At 42.7% G+C, this 20863-nt stretch overlaps 1 protein-coding gene and 1 long non-coding RNA gene across 6 annotated transcripts in view; one reads left to right on the forward strand and one right to left on the reverse strand.

Annotated features, from left to right (window-relative positions):
• The first annotated feature begins 9590 nt into the window (after positions 1-9590).
• LOC307059215 lies at positions 9591-19061 on the forward strand. Its single transcript, XR_013811113.1, has 3 exons — positions 9591-9691; positions 13025-13128; positions 18963-19061. It is a non-coding gene; the product is annotated as an uncharacterized lncRNA (long non-coding RNA).
• ITPR1 (inositol 1,4,5-trisphosphate receptor type 1) overlaps positions 11101-20863 on the reverse strand; it is a gene marked incomplete at both ends in the record, with an annotated part of 307403 nt that continues 297640 nt past the window's right edge. For all 5 annotated transcript variants that reach the window (XM_079713011.1, XM_079713008.1, XM_079713010.1 and 2 more), the window contains 2 exons: positions 11101-11187; positions 18942-19103. In XM_079713011.1, coding sequence (XP_079569137.1) covers positions 11101-11187; positions 18942-19103 — 249 coding nt within the window. The remainder of the gene's footprint in view (positions 11188-18941; positions 19104-20863) is intronic.

Consider the following 20863-nt stretch of genomic DNA (forward strand, 5'->3'; position numbering starts at 1 on the left):
GGGTAGAGTAATCTTTGTTGTAGGTTTTTCTCTCTCATCACTTGAAGTATATCCTGCCACTCCCTTCTGACCTGCAGAGTTTCTGCTGAAGAATCAGCTGATAACCTTATGGGGATTCCTTTGTATGTTATTTTGTGCTTTTCCTTTGCTGCTTTTAATATTTTTTCTTTGTTTTTAATTTTTGTTAGTTTGATTAGTATGTGTTTTGGTGTGTTTCTCCTAGGGTTTATCCTATATGGGACTCTGTGTGCTTCCGTGACTTGTGTGACTATTTCCTTTCCCATGTTAGGGAAGTTTTCGACTATAATCTCTTCAAATATTTTCTCAGACCCTTTCTTTTTCTCTTCTTCTTTTGTGACCCCTATAATTCAAATGTTGGTGCATTTAGTGTCGTCCCAGAGGTCTCTGAGACTGTCCTCAATTCTTTTCATTCTTTTTTCTTTATTCTGCTCCTCGGCAGTTATTTCCACCATTCTGTCTTCCAGCTCACTTATTCATTCTTCTGCCTCAGTTATTCTGTTATTGATTCCTTCTAGTGTATTTTTCATTTCAGTTACTGTGTTGTTTATCTGTATTTGTTTGTTCTTTAGTTCTTTTAGATCTTTGTTAAACATTTCTTTTATTTTCTCAATCCATGCCTCCATTCTGTTTCCATGATTTTGGATCATCTTTACTATCATTACTCTGAATTGTTTTTCAGGCAGATTGGATATTTCCTCTTCATTTATTTGGTCTTGTAGGTTTTAACCTTGCTGTTTCATCTGTGACATATTTTTTTGTCATCCCTTTTTTTTTGATGGGTGGGATTGTGTTCCTGTCTTACTGGTTGTTTGGCCTGAGGCTTCCAACCCTGGAGTTTTTAGGCTGTTGGGTAGAGCTGGGTCTTGTTGATGAGATGAGCACGTGTGGGAGACCTCACTCTGATGAATATTCCCTGGAGTCCGAGGTTCTCTGTTAGTCCAGTGGTTTGGACTTGGACTTTCTACCACAGGAGCTCTGGCCCAACCCCTCAGGCACGGAAACCAAAATCCTGCGAGCTGCAAAGTGTGGCAAAAAAAAAAAGAAAAAAGTCACAGAACGATAACAGAGGAAAATATAAAATAAGATTAGAAAACTAACAGATATGTTAGAAAGAATAGAAAAATAAAAATTTAGATAAAACAACAACCAGAAGGTAAAACAGAACCACAATAGTTAAATTGAGGAGGGGGGAAAAAAAAAGCTGGAAAAGGCCTTGGCTTTGCTGGGCGGGGCTTAGGCAGGGGTGGGGTTTAGGCAGTGGGCAGGGCTTATGCTTAGGACCCACAGGGCTGGAAAAGGCAGGGTGGGGTGGGGGGTGTTGGGGGGGTTTAGCCTTCATGCAGCAGGAGGGGCCCAGGAGTGCCTCTGGCCTTGGAGGGCAGGGGAGCAGGTCCAGGACCCCAGCAGCTCACTGGGCCCGAGTGGGCGGGGGAAGTGCTAGGCCTGTCCCCCACATCCTCCGATCTGGAGGGCCCCTCCCCGTTGACCTCTCTTCTTCCCCCCTCCTCCCTCCTGTGCCCCTAACACCTGCGTGGCTGGAGGGAGCCCCGGAAATCAGGGGACCAGACCTGGAAGCCCAACAGGCTTCCCAGAGCCAAGTGGCTGGGGGAAACACCTGCGGTGCTTCCCCTTATCCTCCGGCCCAGGAGGGTGCCCCCCATTTGCCTCTCCTCCTCTTCCCCCCTCCTCCCTCCCTCCTCCACCCCTAGGACCAATGTGGTCTGGACGGGGCCTTGAAGGGCAGGGACCCAGCCTGGGAGTCCAGGCTTCCCGGGGCTGAGTGGGCCTGGGAGACGCCCGCCACACCTCCCCAATCCTCCTGTCCTGGAGGCCCCCTCCCGCCCGCCTCCCTCCTATGCCCCTAGGACCAACACAGCCCACAGGGGGCCTCAGAGGGCCCGGCCCGGGAGCCCCACAGGCTTCCTGGGCCTGATAGGGCAGGGGAAACGCCTGATCCTCCGAGCCCCCCAGGGTCTCTCCAGGCATGGGAACCCCTCCCTCCTCGAGCCACCCCTCAGGGGTGCTGGTCCTGTCCAGCCTCCATTTCTCCTCCCACCTCAGTGCCCCCAGGTCCTACCCAGTGGCTCGGGGGTTCCTCCCCTCTCCTTGGGCATCGATGTCCCGCACCAGTGTCCGGCAGGCACCCTAGTTGTGGGGAGACGCAAACTCTGCGTCCTCCCCTGCTGCCGTCTTGACTGTGCCCCCTCTTAACTTATTTGTGAAATGCTAATCCTTACAAGTAAAACCTGAGGCGATAAAAACTCTAATAAGGGGTGTGTGTGTGTGTGTATAAAAGTAAACACATTTTTAATAGCTGTTTCTGGTTCTCCAAGAGGATCAATAGTGAAAGTAAAAGGAAGCCACAGACGGTCTTGGGTAATCATATGTAGCTTCATCATTCTATATGGTCATGTTAATTAACTGACTTGTTCAGCCTGTTTGGACCATAAGAAAATGTGACCTTCCCAATTGTATTCAAATCTGTCAAGCGTGAAAACAGGCCATTTGTTTTCCTTGTCTTAAACCTAAACAACTGCCTGGTTTCTGCTTAGGCAAATGTGGTAGGCAGAATAATGGGCCCCTTAAAGATGTCCAAGTCCTAATGCCCAGACCCTGTGAATATATTACCTTACACGGCAAAAGGGATTTTGCGGTTGTGATTATGTTAAGGATTTTGAAATGGGGAGATTTCCTGGTTTATTCAAGTGGGACCAATGTAATCACAAGTCTCCTCATAAGTAAAGGAGGGAGGCATAGCATCATAGTCCGTGTGATAAAGGGTGTGAAGGGACTCGACTGGCCATTTCTAGCTTTACAGATGGGAGTAGGCAACGAGCCAAGGAACGCAGGCAGCCTCTAGAAGCTGAAAAAGGCAAGGAAGTAAATTCCCTGCTAGGGCCTCCAGAAGGAATTCAACCCTGCCAACCTTTTTTTTTTTTTAAGTTTTTTTTATTTTTTGATGAAGACCATTTCTAAAGTCTTTATTGAATTTGTTACAGTATGTTTTTTGTTTTTTGTTTTGCAGTATGCAGGCCTCTCACTGCTGTGGCCTCTCCCGTTGCAGAGCATAGGCTGTGGACACGCAGGCTCATTGGCCGTGGCTCACGGGCCCAGCCTCTCCACGGCATGTGGGATCCTCCTGGACCGGGGCATGAACCTGCGTCCCCTGCATCGGCAGGTGGACTCTCAACCACTGCGCCACCAGGAAAGCCTTGTGTTTTTTTTTTTTTTTATGTTTTGTTTTTTCGGCAGCGAGGCACGTGGGATCTTAGCTCCCTGGCTAGGGATTGAACCTGCACGCCCTGCATGGAAGGCAAAGTGTTAACCACTGGACGACTAGGGAAGTCCCCTGCCAACCCATTTTAGACTTTGATAGACAAGCCAACACAGGTTTATCTGTTATAAGAATTAGAAGGAAGAGAGATTGGGGTTGCCTAGTGAGAGGGAGGGGGCAGTGAGGGATGGTTTGGGGTTGTGAAGCAGGACTCCTGGGGCCAGAGGCATTATGATTAGCGGATACTTATAAGATTAAATGGTCCGCAGCAAAAAGGGTAGTGACTGCCTGATCTTTTGTTGTCTGTGCAACTCCTTTTGGGCCACTGCTAAATAGTCCTTCCTTAGTGAAAGACTCCTAATTGGCCTTGGCTCCAAAACCCTCAAGCAGATTACGTGAAGGTTCACAATCTTTTTTCCCCCGTCAAGTGTCTTGAGTCCCTTTACTGGCAGGAATTGTACTAGGTACTGAATGAAAAGAGCTAGTTACAGCCCTTACCCATAAGAACTCTTACTTTGCATCTCTTAGAACTCTTACCTGGTATTTACAGGTCTTCCCCAAACAGGTGGACAGGTGGAGGCCCCAGCACCTTTTCAGCAGGATTGCACCCGGCATAGTGAAGCGTTGGCCTAGAGAGGAAGGTATATGATACAGTCAGCCCTCCAATCTTTGGATGTGGATCCTGTGGCTATGGAACCCGAGTAAATGGATGGCCGATTGTACTCCTTACGTAAAGGACATGAGCACCTGCGGATTTTGCTATCCACGGGGGTCCCCATGGATACCGAAGGGTGAGTGTATATCATCAGCTGATCTGCCTTTGAATCCCAGGTCTGATGTTCTAGTTTGGCCAAATCACTTCACCTTTCTAAATTGATTTCTTCTTCTCTAAGTTAGGGAGTTATCAGGAAGGGGAAAAAATAAAGCTGTTTTAAAAGCTGGTTGCTCTTTGAGTTGAAAGCTGAAGACAGATGAATTATAGTCTTTTTTCATTCTGTCAAGGTAAAGGGCTAATCTAGAGGGAGGGGTTGGGACCAGGGGGCTTAAATTGTTCTGTATAATAAAGAAACAAGAATTTTTAGTTTTTACTTGAAGCTGGAGGGAAATTTTTTTTTGTTTTTATTTTGCTTTTGTTTGGGCAGGGGTGGTGAGAGAAAGTGGGTCCTAGAATTAGGCTCGAGATGAGGATACAAATGGCTACCCCACTGGCAGAAAAGGAAGGGGGCAGAGAGCTTCAATGTCTGATTCTCAGTTTTAAATAGCTTCTTACTGTTTACTTGTTATTTATTTATTTGTTAAAATCTTCCTCTACTAAAGGTCTGCTGTTCACAACACCCAGGTGTTAATGTGTTTTGGAGACAGAGTAGGGACGGCTGTGTCTGCACTAGGTGGAGGGGAATAGAGAGAGAGAGGGGAGATGATGAGAATTAGGTTGCAGTCAGGATTTAGGATGAGAAAGTGACAAGGAATTATTAGGAAGTTGTAAGCACTCACCTTAGGATCCTTGAAGTTCTTAAGGAAAGTCCTGGGCTTCGTACAGTTATGTGAGATAACGATCTAAAATTTGCATTTGAATGTTAAAGATGGTACAATTTAGGACCCTTTACGTGTCAGGGATAATACCTACTTAACAGTGTTGGGAGACTTCTACCTAAATGAGAATGTAGGTAAAAGCACTTCATAAACCAAGGAAATACATCATCATCACCCCTAAGATAAAGTGTCTTCCCATGAAGATTTTGTAAAAAGGAAGTCATACGTAAATTCAACTCTGATCACAGATATGAGAATAATTATCCGGAAGTTATGAGCTCTATAATAGTTTTCTTTCTTTATGAATTCAGTTCAAATGGATAGTAAAAACAATTTGGATGTTAAAGATATAGTTTTTAAAAATGACTCAATATGTCCCAAACATGTCATGTTAAGACTTGGGGGTTTAGGATCCCACTGTAATAACTTCAGGCCCATCTGGTAGGAACAGAAGTAGCTTTGGTCGTGCAGTATTTAGCTGACATCGTGGATCGGCCTGAGCACAAGGAAATGATGATGTTGCAGAGGAATGGGAAATGACACGTGTCGGATATATACTCGACACTTGACATATATTGTCTTTTTTAAAGCTTATTGCTGCCCAAAGTAGTAGTAGCATCTCCAGTCTTTAGATGGTGGTTGGGGGAATGGGCAGGGTGTGTGTGTATGTGTGTGAACATTACAGTGATTAAAGAACTTGCTTAAAATCATAGCGTTGAAGTGGTAGAGCTGGCATGAAGACTCTTACCAGCCTCAAGGTCCAGTTCTTTCCCTCCCACCATGCTGCCACGGGGGCCCTGAAGTAAACGAACACTCAGCAGCCGAGCCTTGTGTGGTTCTGCTTCCTTGTCCCAGTGTCATACCGCATCTTAATTGTTTTTCTTCTACAGAGCATTTACAGAAAGCTTCTGACAAGACTTCATGAGATGTTTTGGTGACAAGTATGTGGGAAAAAAGATGAAATCATTAGCTGAATGAAGTTCTGGAGTGGACAGGTTAAATTCCTGGATTGCCTAAAGTTTCATTGACATGGGACCAGCCGTCTTTCGTGAGGTCCTGACAGAAATGCTGGCAGACTCTTTCCATTAGTGGCTCTTGCATACAGTATGCGCTTCTTCTGTTGTGGGACTCTTTTTTTTGTTGTTGTTGTTCAGAATTCACCTTAGGGGTTTTCTCAAACTCGGCATTCTTAATCTATAGTGGTTTTTAGCTTTCTTTTTTCTTTCCAGACTGCGTGAATGATGCAGTTTCACTTCTGGGTGTTAGGATTCTCTTTCACACTGGTTTGTCATGACCTTAAAGTATTTTAAGTTTCTCTTTGCATTAATTTTTTTTTTTTTTTTTAATGTAGTACCCCAGTGAGCTAGAGATTTGTTTTACCAAATGAGTTTAAATCACCAGCAGCCGGAGAGTTGTCCATGAGCGTTGTCAGACTTGACCAAATGTAAAAACCTGCCAGTGGTCTTTTTCTTTTCTTCAACTTGGTAGGTTTTGGAGTCCAGACTCGAAGGCTAGTTATGCTTCTGCATCAGCCTTTAGGTTGTTAAGAGTTGCCAAAGATGGCATACAATACCAGGGATGGAGAGTTGTTTGTTACCATGATCAGAGTGGTCTTCGTTTATAATTGCCATCCTAGCTCTCCCCTGTAGATAACTGACAAGTCCTAAGAGTCGTTCTGAGCTGCAGCCACCCACAAAAACCACATGCATGGCATTTTACTCAAAACTTTACTTTAACCACTGCTTTGTGATGCAAAACTGGTGGAATTTTGGGTACTTTCTGTAAAATCGAAATCTTTACGGGGGTTTTCCAGCATTCTAGTTGATTGTTAACAAATGATCACTGTAACGAAGAGAGCAGAGTTGGCTAATCAACACCGACTTCTGTGGTAGGTAGGATGCCCGTCTGTATGGAATCTTTCAACGTGGAGAAAACCACGTTGACTGAGAGAACAGATTCTCCTTTTGAAAAATGCAATTAAATAAGAGATATTTATATGAGATTTGTAGTTGTAAAAGATAGAGATTTTAGGAGCTTCTTATCTTTGCCACAAAGTTTTCAGTCTTGACAAAGTAATCATATTCAGGACTTTCTAAATTGTAGATCCTCTTATGAAAGAGATTTGAAAAGAAAAGGAAATCCATTTGTATTGTAGGACCAAATACAGTTCTGCATAAGAACTTTCTGTAAAGGGAGAACTGTTATGGGAAACTGATTACCGATAAGATACTGTAGCCCGTTTCTGGAATGGGGACAGCAGGTGGAAGAGCTCTCTCTCCTGTTAGCTGAGTCAGGAGTGCTTTGTTTATTCTGGAGCTAAGCCCTTGGGCAAGTCACTTTACCACTGTAAGGCTCAATTTCTTACCTTTAAAATGAAAGCTCCACTCCCGTTCTATGGTTTGGTAGATAAGAACTTGTTGTCTCAAGAGCCTTCGGTAGGAGTCCTTTGTTATTATATCCTGTCTTCTGTAAAGGTGACTTTTACTATCGTGTAAATTAAGCCTTCTATGAAGCACATTTTGTTTTTTAAAATCTGTGAAAACATTATTTTAGCAAAACTCAACTCTACTTGTGTAAGTATGTAGTTGTGCTCCTTTTGTATTTAATAGTATTGAAGGACTAAATTTCTTTCTATGTAGCCCAGAAGTCAGACTAATGGTCTCATGATTAGCCTTAAAATAACAATCAGAAACTTTCAGGCTGTTTCTCATTAGTGCATTATCCCAACCAACCGTAGGAGGAGGATACAGAAATCTATAATTGAGTTTTTTTTTAAGTTAATGAATTTATTATTTATTTTTGGTTGCATTGGGTCTTTGTTGCTGCGCGTGGGCTTTCTCTAGTTGTGGTGAGCGGGGGCTACTCTTCGTTGCGGTGCGCAGGCTTCTCATGGCGGTGGCTTCTCTCGTTGCAGAGCACGGGCTCTAGGTGTGCGGGCTTCAGTAGTTGTGGCACGTGGGCTCAGTAGTTACGGCTCACGGGCTCTAGAGCGCAGGCTCAGTAGTTGTGGTGCACGGGCTTAGTTACTCCACGGCGTGTGGCATCTTCCCGGACCAGGGCTCGAACCCGTGTCCCCTGCATTGGCAGGCAGGTTCTTGACCACTGTGCCACCAGGGAAGCCCTATAATTGAGTTTTAATGTGATAATTCCTTAGTTTACTGTGAAGATCGTGTTAATTTCTCACTAGCACATAAGTAAAGCTTTGTTTAGTTTGCTACTGCAAAGACTGAGTTGCTGGTTAGCTTCCACAAATAAGGTATGCTTGCTTTATAATTTATGTTAGGAAATGTTTAAACAGGGTGAAAGAGCAGTTTTTACAGGAGCAAAATCAAGCAATCCGTTTTCAGAAAGTAGAACCAAATAAAACTGACTGAAGAACAACCAGTAATGAGCTTGGAAACAGGTAGGTTGAATCAATTTTTTAAAAACAAAGGGAAAAGCGTTGTATTTTGTGTGCGTGTGTGAGGAGTCGGCGCACAGCTCTAAGAGTATTTGCGCAGGATGCACTATCGAGTAAAGCTCTAGGGCTCACCAGGGCGGAAGCTGTATCTGCAGGGGAAACAAGGTTCATCACTACATAATTTCAGGGACATAAGTAGAAACGGGCCAGAAAATATAAATGTTAGAAAAGTGGAACGGAATTTCCCAGACCCTTTGACTTAACACGGGGTTTAGTTAAGGAAGTTGGCAAAATCTTCAAATATGAATCCGTGCTACAGCAAACTTTTAAAATTAAATAATCAGAGCCAAAAAGACTTTTTGCATGTTAGTAGTATGCTATCACATTTGTTTCTTAGCCCGATAGCACTAATTCTTCACCTCGGTGAGTAACTTTGAAGGTGACTTGGACCTTGATCCTTAAAGTAGAAGTGTTGAAAAAGCGATGTCTGGAGAAAGTTGAAATCACAATCACACATCAAAGGCTGTAGGAGTTATAACTTCAAATTTTATGTTTCAGTTGTACCAGCTTTGTGTTCACACGCAAACTCCAAGGGTAGGCTCTACCGCTTGTAGGGTGGAGTGGCATTCCAGTTCCATTTATTTTCTGCTGAAGCTGGCGAGTTGAATGAAGATTGTATCTCAAGTGACAGGATTCGAATGAAACAGGACAAACCTGTAAAAGCTGCAGCCTGAACATGTCATTGCAGAACTTTGCAGTGAATGAGATGGGACAGGGCTTGGGAGACAAACCACACACACTGCCTCTCCGTGCCGGGCAGCTCAGGAGGTCGAAGGGAGATCCAAGGGGAGCAAGTCCTTGCTGGCTGGAGCTCACGTTCGGGGAAGGTTGGGGGGGTCAGCATGGAGCGCCGATTTGTTTATAGATACAAGTACGTATCTATCTTGGGCTTGGCTTATTATGGAAAAATTCTATGGAGATACGCTGCACTGACTGGAAAATTATTCACTTTTTTTTTAAGTTATCAATTACAAAGTAGAAGCATTGGTTTTGAAACTAGTCATTTAACTGGAATTTAATCACGACCTAGTTCCCAGCATTGGATGGTAATGATCCTTATTTAGCAAAGCACAGAGAAAATCTGTGTTTGTTAAAAGAGCAACCACGGTGGGCAATGCTCTCAGGAGGGGACGAGTTAGCTTCTGTAAAACACTTTCAACTGTCTTGAAGGACTCTGACCACTGGGCATGAGTGAGAACTAATCTCCCTGTTGGTGATTCTTTGCACTGCAGGTAGCAAGTTGCACGTCCCCCAGGGAAAGTGCAGGAGTGGGAGCCTTACCATGTGCTACGGTGCTCGTGACAGTCTGCTTGGCAGTCACTTACCGAGAAGAATGAATGGCTGGCTGCTGTATAAACCCTCCCCCATAGCTCTTCAAGTAGTTCTCAGCTATCATTAATCAGGTAAGCATTTTTGGAATTAATCTGGTAGGCAAACCAGTTATACTTTAAATTGGTCCTAAAGAAAATATATAATTGGAATAGCTGTTGTTATGACGCAAAGAAATGTCTAAATGAAAGCCACCAGTCGGTTGCTGTATCTTATTCTGCATCATTTATTAAATATTATTTTTATATCTGCATTTACAAACTTTACTCATTTCAGAACTCTGCTTTCAATACATGTTTAACTTTTTTTGTAGAGAGATTGTCTTGTAAAATGAGATCCATGTACAAAACTAGGCAACAGATATAAAAGTTTCCTTTCATACTTTTTCATCCATCAAGAAAAGAAATAATGTGACAAAGAAATAAAACCCAAATGTGGCTCTTTCACAAGAATAACATGTCAGTGTTCAAACTATGAGCTCTAATGGGATAGATCATATTTCATCTTTATATGGATGGATATAGTTTAATACTTCTTAGCTACTGTAGCATGTTGGTTCAGATGAAGAAAAAAAATCAACTCTACTGTTTGGACTAGATAATCTAGAGCCCATCAATTACTCATTGCTTTATAACGTGACACCAAAATTCACCTAGGAGATGACATTGATTGGCTAGCAGTATGCATTTACCTCAAACGTGGCATAAAAAGTTCCCTTTAAAAAATTCACTGACTTGGCAAACTAAAGTCTGAGCCTCTAATTTAGCTCTCTTACTTAAAGAAATAGTTTAAATGATCAATTCAGAAGCCTTAAAGTATCTTTGAAACTAAAGTTGCTTTTCTTAAAATGAATGCTGACTTGACAGTTCATAGGCTTGGAGCACTGTCACTATGAGACAGAGGCACTAGTGCCGCTAGCAATGAGAAGTAGTATCACCACAGGATAATTATATGGTACAAAATGCCCGGGGGCCTGAAACTCACTCTTAATATGATTTTGGCAGCAGCATCATTTGATATTTAACCATTTATTACATACTATTAACACACCAGCTTCAAAGATGTGCACTCCCCTTAGGCTACTCAGGAGTTACAAATTTATTGTGATTGCATAATTGGTATTGCACAGTTCTATAAAAAACATAAATACTGGCTATTCTAGTTTTAAATACAAAATACATGTCATATACTTTTAAATCTATAATGTGGTTCAAGTGCAAATCAGGTGCTTTCTTTAGTCCTTCCAAAAAAGGCATTTTTTAATATTTTTGGCACAAATGAAATTTCATCGTGCCAACAATTCTAATTACAATACATATGTCCAAACCTTGAGAGTAGCAATCATATACATACAGTATAAAACTGAGTATTTACAAATATACTAAGCATAAATGTAACCTCTGTGGGTGAATCAGACCGAATTAGCCATACCCACACTAAAAATAATTTAAAACGGTAAGTACGATTCCTTTGTTTCCTTTGCTTATGCTGGTTGCTGTGGGTTGACGTTCACGTGAGGAGGGTGTCCTAGAAGACCAATTCTTTGTTTCTGCTTCCTTTGTTCTGTCATCTGGAAAGTTAAAAAGTTTCATCATTAGACCCAGACACTTCCTGTACGTCAGATCATATACTCAACCATAGATCACCGCTGTGGTTATGGTTTACACTGAAACCCACTTTCTACAAACAGTGTACTGTCAGTATATCAAACACAGAACTTCAAAAAGGACATCTTCCTAGGCAGAATGGGGAATTCTGTGCCTTAGGCAATGTGACATTCAGAAACTTTGCTTTCTCCTTGTTTCATAAAGGAACAAAAAAACAGTTAAAGCACAAGATGCTTGATCGTCGCCCAAATCCACTTCCAACTGATAGCTTTGTATGATAGTAACAGCACACTAAACTGTCAAGAAAAGCAGTGTGTTTAAAATCCTAGGTTTAAGAGAGATTAAGTCCACCGTCTTCAGGGGGTCTTGATTCCTCTCCAGTGACTCTTGGGTAGTTTTGATTTGCGAGAAAAAAAATCACACAGCCTTTCTAGGGAGATGAGGAATGTCCTCTCCTCTGAGGTCCAGGGTGACTAAATAACATAATCATGGCCTGGCACTCAGTGGTGACTATTCCTTGCCACCCTACAGACACTAAGGTCAGGAAAGACCATTTCCTAAGGCTGGTCAAATGAAACACTGCTTTCAAAACCCAAAACAAGAGGTTGGTACCGTTTATTTTGGCTGCCGAACTAATAAATCAGTTCTCATATTGACAGGTATCTAGCTCTGTTCTGGCTGTTTCAGGGCATAATTAATTCCCTGCATTCACATTTCTCATAACCCAGTTAGTCCTAGCTTAGGATTTGATGTTGGGCATCAAATATTTTGGTACAAAATATCCTGAGAACATAAAATAAGATTAACTTACCTAGGTTCAATTTTAAAGTGGTTATTTTTTCTTAAACATAGCCGTTTTCCTTTCACATCAAAATACTATTTTTAGGCTCCTGTGAAATGCCTTCAGTTATATTTTAGAAGAGAAGATTTACAAGGAGTGAATATTTCCAAAAGGCAGCTTTTTATAAAGCCTTTTATAAAGAGTTGAATTAGGATATTCCAGCTAGCCTCTAAAGTTTCCTTGGATGAGTGACAAATCGTGAAGGGAGGTGTCACACCCTATACTACACAGATTCAGCTGCGGAAGCAGAACCTCACGTGACCCGTGGAATAAATTCATAAGTAGATGGTAATGCAGTCAGTAATTCACTCATCTCACTGCCTGATACTTCATGTGCTTAGCCCCAGAGTTTCACCCCCTGACTAGCCCCTCGGCAGGTAGCCTTGAGAGGGAATCCAATAAAACTTAACTAAATTTAATAATCACCACATTCTCACAGATGTAGGAATCGTGGTGGGCTCAACCCGTATTGACAGATACTTTATTCAAAGCTTCCACTTAAGGATGCTGCGATTTTTCTGCTGTAGAAGTTGGCCATTAAAGCTTTTCCTGAAATTTTTCCATAAATAACTACGTGCATTTGAGATGACCTTTTATGTACATGCATCTTCACGCCTCTTTGTCGGATCAGCTTTTTGTGACTTTTCAATCTGTTGGCTCTTCCTTCTCTTAAACTTAAGAGCTTCTAAACTGGGTTCCTTATAGCAAATGAGTCTGCAACTGAAGGCACACCTTCCTTCCCTCTTCGACAGGTTATCACCTGATAGCCCAGTGGAGGTCCGATTCTGATTTTCCAGGGTTGTCTTCCTAAAATAACGATTGCATCACTCTCCCTGCATCACAAACCTTAAAGCTCCCTACTGCTGTAGGTTAGTGGCCCAAACGTTCGTTCAGGCAGTCATACTCCTGGTAATTTCAAGAACCTAGTACATACCTAATTTTGTTTTCTGTTTCCCTAGAATAATGGTTCTTAAACTTTGGCGTGCACCAGAACCACCTAGAAGGCTCCTTAAAACACAGATCCAAGGGTCCACAAACAGAGTTTCCGACTCAGTAGGCCCAGGTAGGTATTGGTGTTACTGATCTGGGACCACTGCTGCTCTAGACGAGCTCTTCACTGATTATCTCAGAAACAGGCCAAGATCACTGTGGTTATATTTTCATATACTTGAATACTTTAAAAAAAAGTATTTTGGGTAAATGTATTATTTTTCTCAAAATAAGACCTTGGAGAAGATTCTCTGCAGTTGAGCAGGTGGTCAGTACACAAATCTGACTGCCTGGATTCTGTTCTGGTCGACCATGGCCTTTTTAGACAGAATGGCTACCATTTAAGTGAGTAATAAATGGTAAGGAATTGGGCAACTGCTTAAGTATTGGTCCCTTTTGGCAAGGTCATCATCCAGTGATAATTATATGGGAAGAGTAATGAAAACAAAACCCCCTAAAGGACTAAATCTGGCCTATAAGAAACCAAGCTCAACACTGCTGGCCAGTTGTTTCCCTGGCCCCTTAGTACATATTCTCACATAACTTCTGGCTTCATTAGCTCAATTCAGCCTACTTACCTATCAGTCTTCATAGATTCAAATGCACTATATATGTTATTTAAGGCATCATCGTTATCTGTTACTACTACCTATATCAAAACACAGAAATAATGACCAAAGTCTATCCTTAGCATATTCTCACAATGTATTCTCTCTGGACATTTGAAACAAAACTGACTAGATTAAAAATATCCACCAGGGGCTTCCCTGGTGGCACAGTGGTTAAGAATCCGCCTGCCAATGCAGGGGACATGGGTTCGAGACCTGGTCCAGGAAGATCCCACATGCCACGGAGCAACTAAGCCCGTGCGCCACAAGTACTGAGCCTGCGCTCTTGAGCCCGTGAGCCACAAGTACTGAGCCCGCATGCCACAACTACTGAAGCCCGTGCGCCTAGAGCCCGTGCTCTGCAACAAGAGAAGCCACCGCTCGCCGCAACTAGAGGAAGCCCACGCACAGCAATGAAAACCCACCACAGCCAAAAATAAATAAACTTTAAAAATATATATATCCATCAGATTCACGTCTAAGGTGGTAACTTCAGTCAAAATTCTAATACTGAAAAAGCTACTTTGATTAGGGTGAAATGTCCCATTTGTAGTAGATACGTTTAAAATCCTCAAAATCTACATTTAGCTAAGGATGAATATTTGAAGCAATATCCTTCTTCATAATCTATATACAGACTAACTTGAATTTCAGCATTCCTTCTTTTGACTCAGTCTAAACAAGAAGCAAACGATACTGGTAGCTTTACAAGTCAGATGTAGCCAAACATCTAAAAGATCTTCCATGAAAATACAGAGTGTTGAGTGCAAATGGGCAAAATTTACTCCACCACTACCGGCCTCCAAACGATTAAGGGCTGGCATAGCAGGGAAGGTTCAGCAACAGCACGTGAAAGCCGCAACCTGCTTTCCTGTCACAGTGAGGTCGTGGCTACTCAGGTTCTAAACAGCCAGGAAACTCCAGTCCTCAGAATTGCGCTTCACAGTCCTATGAAATCAGTCACGCTCCTAACGATGAGCCTAAAATATTCAGAAATAAAACTGCAGCATCTCTTGAACGCAGTTACATCGGTTTAATATAAATATACAGATATTCACACTCCTGATCCTTAGGGTGCTGTTCTCTCTAGTTCATCTGGCAAACTCGCAAGCTTTGAAACCAAGCTCCTGCATTCCCACCTCTGAGAGGGTTTCCGAGGCGTTGCCTCGAACCCTCTCCCTGTGATCAGGCTGAATGAAGTGCTCCCTTTTCTCCACTCCCAGAGCAATCTGTTCAAACCTCCGTTACGTACTTACCATGTTGAATTATAATTTATTTGTTTACTTGTTTGTCTCCCACTCTAGGCTGTTAGTTCCTTGAAGAAGGAGAATTGGTTCTATTCACCTTTGTAACCCCAGTACCTAGGGCTGCACCTGGCAAATAGGTGTTTCATAAATGATAGTTCGAAGAACAAATGACCCAGAGCACAGTGCCATTCCTCGAGCATGCCATGCGTTTTCATGCCTTTGCTCATGCTGATTCCTTTCCTGGGATGCCCCCTGCTGCATTTCTCAGCTAGCTCAGACGTCACCTGCTCGTAGGACTGTAGAAGCTAAACTCCTCCAACCCTCTAAGGCCTCACACGGGACTGCCTGCCTACTTCCCTGTGCTCCTTCGTTCACAAATGAAACTCACTTCATTCCTCGGGCCATGGAACTTTTCCTACTGTATCCTAACATTAGAGGTCTGCTTCTCTCTGGATCAGTGACAGTATCCTAGAGGGCAGGTGTTACCAAAGGCCTCTCTTTTGTGGTTCCAACACAGTGTAAGGACCACAGACATTCAAGTAAGGTTTAACATTCCATTCTTCCAGCTGTGGGGAAGAATGGAATTCTTCCTTCCTTCCTTACGCAGTTAATGTTAACAAGATGATAACCCTCTTGCGTGAAAAATGCCGGACACTATCGCATGCTAATATGACATGAATTTCAAGCACTACTTCTTTTCCTACCAACTACAAATAAGGGTCACTGTCCTATAGGAAGCCAGTCACATTTTCAAGAAAGTGAACCCTTCTCTCAATATGAAGAAAACATGCAAAAAAAATTTAAGTTCTTACATTAGTTCTCCGCCTTGGAAAAAGAATGTAAGAGAATCACATTTAGTATTCAGAATCTCTTAGGAGGGGAAACTTCAAGATGAGAAGCATCATTAAGTAACACTTAGAACAGCAATTTTAATTAACTGTTCTTGGCAGTAACAGAAAAACCACTAACCAGGATTTTACTAATATCCTTGATAAGAACTTTTTCTCCTCAAACTGGTATTTTAAGAAAACAACAACCAATGAGGTCAATAACAGTAAAGATTAAATCCCAAGACATTCAGCTGTCTTTGCTCCATTATGCTGGTTTTTGGACCAGAAGATCTGCAAAAATATCTAACTGATGAAGCAATTTTTGTATTTTCCAGCACTTTTACCAGTGAATGGTATTCTTTCATAGCTGTTTTAAAAAATATCTGTCACGGAGTTTCTTGTTCATTAATCATTCATGGAGTTTTTATTTTGTAATTCAAAATTTTTTTCCCTTGGGAGGGCAGGAATTCTCACAACTACCATTTAAGAACCAGCAGTTCTCTGACCTGTCTGCATGGCTTTTTATGCAGAACAATTTAAGAAATCTTTAGGACTGGTACACACCAAATTTAATAAAATTCAAATCTTTTCAACAAGTTGATTCTCAAATGCTTTACAGTTTTGTTACAAAATCAAAGGAAAATGTTGACTAATTCCTTCTGAAAAAAGCAGATTTTCCCCAGCAAAAGCAACAATGCTGAATTTTTCCTGTGATTCTGGTCACCTTAAAACCTAAGCAGATCAATGCTGGTAAAGGCACTGGAGAATATATTACTGGTTTCCTCCAATTTCTTCTTAGCCTATAACACCTTACAAGAAAAAATGGTCCAATTTCAAATTCATTCATAGGGGAAAGGTTTTCTGAAGGGTGGTTCCAACCGTTAACTTTAAAACAAAAATGTAAACAGAGCTGAAACCAAGCAGTTTAAACCACACTGGTTTTGATGTCACTTAATGAACCTTAGTCCATATGTAATCAAGTTTTACATAGTTTGTTCAAGCCAAAATTTTGGCTTCATAGAAACGATTCTAATGCCAAGTCTCTGATGAGTGGTGTAACGTGGCAATGAATGTACCACTCCTTAACGTTTAAGTGCGTGATGCAACTTCTGAAACTCTTTAACGTTCTTAAAAAAATGAATGAGTATTTAAACAGTCAACCATGAAAGGCAAACAGGGTACAGTGACAAAACAAAACAAGGGAAAATAAAAACACAACACACACACACAAAATCAAACCCAGACTGCAAGACCAGGAGTTCCAGCCTGACATTTTCAGGTAAAGTTGCATAAACTTCCTAAGGGCCTGCTGTGAACCTGAATGTCCTCACGAAATAAAATGAGGGAATTGGGTGCAATGCCATCTGTGGTCTTGGCTACCTCCTATACCTATGATTCTCTGTGCGAATTCCTCAGCTTCAATTCACTCCTTAGACCAGGTTCACTGGTTTGCACAGTGTGCATCACTGAAGCAACTTCAGAATCACCCTCAGGGAGAGATTCAACACACAGGGTTCTCTAAGCATTGCAAGGACAGGCCCGGCCTGTAGAGAAGGGCTCGAGTGGCATTTACTACCCAAGAATACCCAATAATAGCTTGTTTCAGACACGTTTACAAATGGCACTTTCTAGAGCACTAAATACTTCCTTTATTTAGGTCTGCATGAGATCAATTTTCGTAAGATTTTTTGGCATCTAATTTAAAACATCTGATTTAATGGAGATTCTTGGAGCCACAGCTCTCTCCAAGGGAGAGGAAGGGAACTTGAGCATTGCTACATGCCTTACGGAGCCTGCCTCGCTCTTCAGGGGGGAAACAGAAGCAGCTGTAGCAGACAGTGTGCTCGTGAATCAGTGTAGTCCTGTGGAACATGTGTCAAGTGTTTCACAGCAGGGGTAAAAAGTTAATAAAATAATAAGCAAAGTAATCTAGTTAGATCTTCATTAGTTTTACTTATTTAGGTTATTACTCATTTAAAGGTGGCTACCAAGCTCAGCGCTGTAGACAGCCTTCATAAATAAGGCCTTCTGTTCCCATTAGTCTTTTTATTTGTATCTTAATACATGTGAAAGAAAAGAACTTGAGACCAAATGGTATCTTGGGGCTCAGTTTGGCACAATTTAGTTGGAAAAGAAATACAATTCAAAGTAGGATTGTTAAAGTGCCATGTAAACTACCTCCAAGAGGAGTTGATCCCAGACAGGGCCTTCACTAGCTATTATGTACCTAAGAGGAATAAATCACCTGTGGGTATACCTTACAACTTACCTCTAGGCCAGCCTTGCCTGATAACTACTGCTGTGCAAAATTTATAATCTGGTCTACGGAATTGATTAAAAGCTTTCAGCACCGCGTACGGAAGGCTGAACTGTTGCCATGTTTGTGCAGGATTATCCCGGTCACCTACGGGCAGAGCACAGGTCCTCCCAGCAGGAGGTCACCACCTGGTGACTGTGAGTGCTCATGTTAAGGGGGTCAGGGCGGGGCAGGGGGGCACCGGAGTATATCGGGTTTGCTGCAGACTTGCCCCCTTCGCCCGGCTTAGTTACAGGGGCAAAGCATTTATCTTAGGGACAGGGAGCAGGATGGGGCAGCACGTCTGTAGACAGCTGAGCCGTGTGAGAGCAGGGATGCGGCCGGCAGAGCGGTCACTGTTTCACCCCCAGCACCTGCCACGCTGCCTGGACTATGGGAGCCACTCAGTAAGGATTTGGCCAATGAATGAACCAAAAGGAGCTCTTCCTTGACTGTGGCTTATCCCAGTATGCTGGATTTCAGTATCTGGGGCCAGGGGTCGATAGATCTGAGGGCTGAAAAGCAAAACCAGAAACAGCCTTTAACCTTTTGTCAGTGAAGAAAAGTACAGCTTTACACATCGTGTTTTTCTGTACGGCACTTCATTGAAGTAGTTTGCATTTTCTCATTTTCTGGTTTTGTTTTTCATATGAAAACCTCGTCCTGAGCAGCACTGAAAGTAGCGTCATGGGCTTATCCTGTCAAAGGGCAGTGGAGGGGGAGTGGAGGGGAAACTGATGGACTAAATGAGTTTGTCCTCTGTTGCCCGTTTCCTTTTCTATCCAGGTGATAAACTTCAGCATTTTAACATGAGCACTAGTGATTTTTTTTCCTCACCACACTTGGCGTGTATGGTAGTGGGTGTGTGTGGGTGTGTGTGGGCAGGTGGGGTTCCTTTTCTTTACCTGGTCCTTTAACTCTGACAGCTGCCCGGAAAGATTCGTGACCAGCTTCATGGTGGACTCCAGCTTCTCCTGCAGGCTCCTCAGCTCGTTCTGCTCTCCGTCCGCATCGCTGCTGACCAGGGACATGGCTCTCATCCTCGGGAACCAGTCAAGGTTTCTCTCCTAGGATCCACGTGAAAGAAAGAGGGAGTCACTTCGAAGAGGAGAGACAACAGAGGCAGTCTTCCCGCACCGTCTTTTCTTTGTGCCATCTTTCATCCGGCTCTTTCTGACTGCTGCAGAACCAACGTACTGTACTGTGTATTTTTTTAAACCCTTCAGTAAATATCTTTTTAGTTGAATATAATTAAACTCTCTTAATTCCTAGAAGAAATCACTTCAACATATGAGGAAAAGTGGGTTTCCAAACAAGATTCCTAATCTCCAAATACGACTACTGCCACTCCATCTGTGATCTTTGCAAATGACACAGCTAATGAGATTGGAGTTTTAAAACTGTGTTAAAATATATGTAATAAAATTTACCATTTTTAAGTGCACAGTTCAGTGGCATTAAGTGCATTCACATCGTTGTGCAGCCACCACCACCGCCCATCTCGGGGATTCTTTTCACCTTCCCCAACTTCAATTCCATCACCACTGAACAGTAACTCTCCCACCCCTGGCAACTGCCTCCTGTTTGCGGCCTGCGACTTTGACAACGCTAGATACCTCATACCGTGCTGTATATTTTTTAAAGCATTATACTTGGAAAATCGCTTGCAAACACTCTACAAGTACGTGAATTTTAAGATCCCGAGTGTCCTGGGATCGACCAGATACGTGTATGGGTGTGTTTGCTTGGTAGAGGGTTGTTAAGAGGCTGAAAATGGGGAGCAGGTTCAGTTTCCCTCTTTTGTGAACTTACGGACACCACCTCTTGACTCCTGTTTCCTTTTCCTTCCAGCCCGAAATGGCTGGTGGGTGCTGTCAGTTGGTATAAGAAAGACCCATTCAGTCTCCTTCCCTGTCTGTCTCCTCCCTTTGTTTTGATGCCTGTAGCTCATACCTGTAAACAGTATTTCTCACTGCTGGTTAACAGAATGGACAAGCCGCCTCCTCCCACCTCACTTCTTTCTGCCCACATACGCTTTTCTCATAAAAAGTACCCCTCCTGGGTGAGTTCTGTACAGAGAGGCAGGAATGAACTGTAAGAAGAGCTTCATCAGCCGGAGGTAAGGGGAGGCACACGGACTCATTCCACAGCCAGCTGGCGTCACATCTCACCTGGGCCATTCGGATCTCGTCGGGATGAATTCTAATAAACATCCTAACACAAATCATGCCCACCCCACCAACACACAGAATTTGCTGTTGTTGCTTTGTGTACACCAGAGATCAGCGGAATTTTTCTGCATAGTAAACATTTTCTGATAGTAAATATCTTTGCCTTTCTGGACCATATGGTCTCTGTCACAGCAAATCTGCTATGTAGCCCCCAAACACCCATAGGGAATACATAAATGAACGGGGGTAGCTGTGTTCCAATAAAACTTTATTTACAAATGCTGGCGGAGGGCCAGGTTTGGCCCACAGTCTGGAGTTTGCCAACGGCTGTCATATAGAATAGAAGGCATCAACATACTCAAAATCAAGAACAAAATACCCAAGACGTCTAAATTTTAAAAAGATAACTAAACCGTGTCTTGACCTAATGCAATCTAGCAATATAGAAGCCAAACAAGAACTAGTTGAAAATAATACGAAGAAGGCATACCACAGTGGCACAAGGTGTCCCATCTACTTGAGAGCGTTTGCTTAAGACATGTGGGAAGTCTAGTCGGGACTCACTAGCCTGCCAGCATCCTGAGAGCAGGAACCACCTTAGTACAGTGACTGGAACACAGCAGACCCTTGATAAATATTTGTGGAAGCAAGGGATG

Source organism: Hyperoodon ampullatus (genome assembly GCF_949752795.1).
Source record: "Hyperoodon ampullatus genome assembly, chromosome: 10".
Classification (NCBI taxonomy): domain Eukaryota; kingdom Metazoa; phylum Chordata; class Mammalia; order Artiodactyla; family Ziphiidae; genus Hyperoodon; species Hyperoodon ampullatus.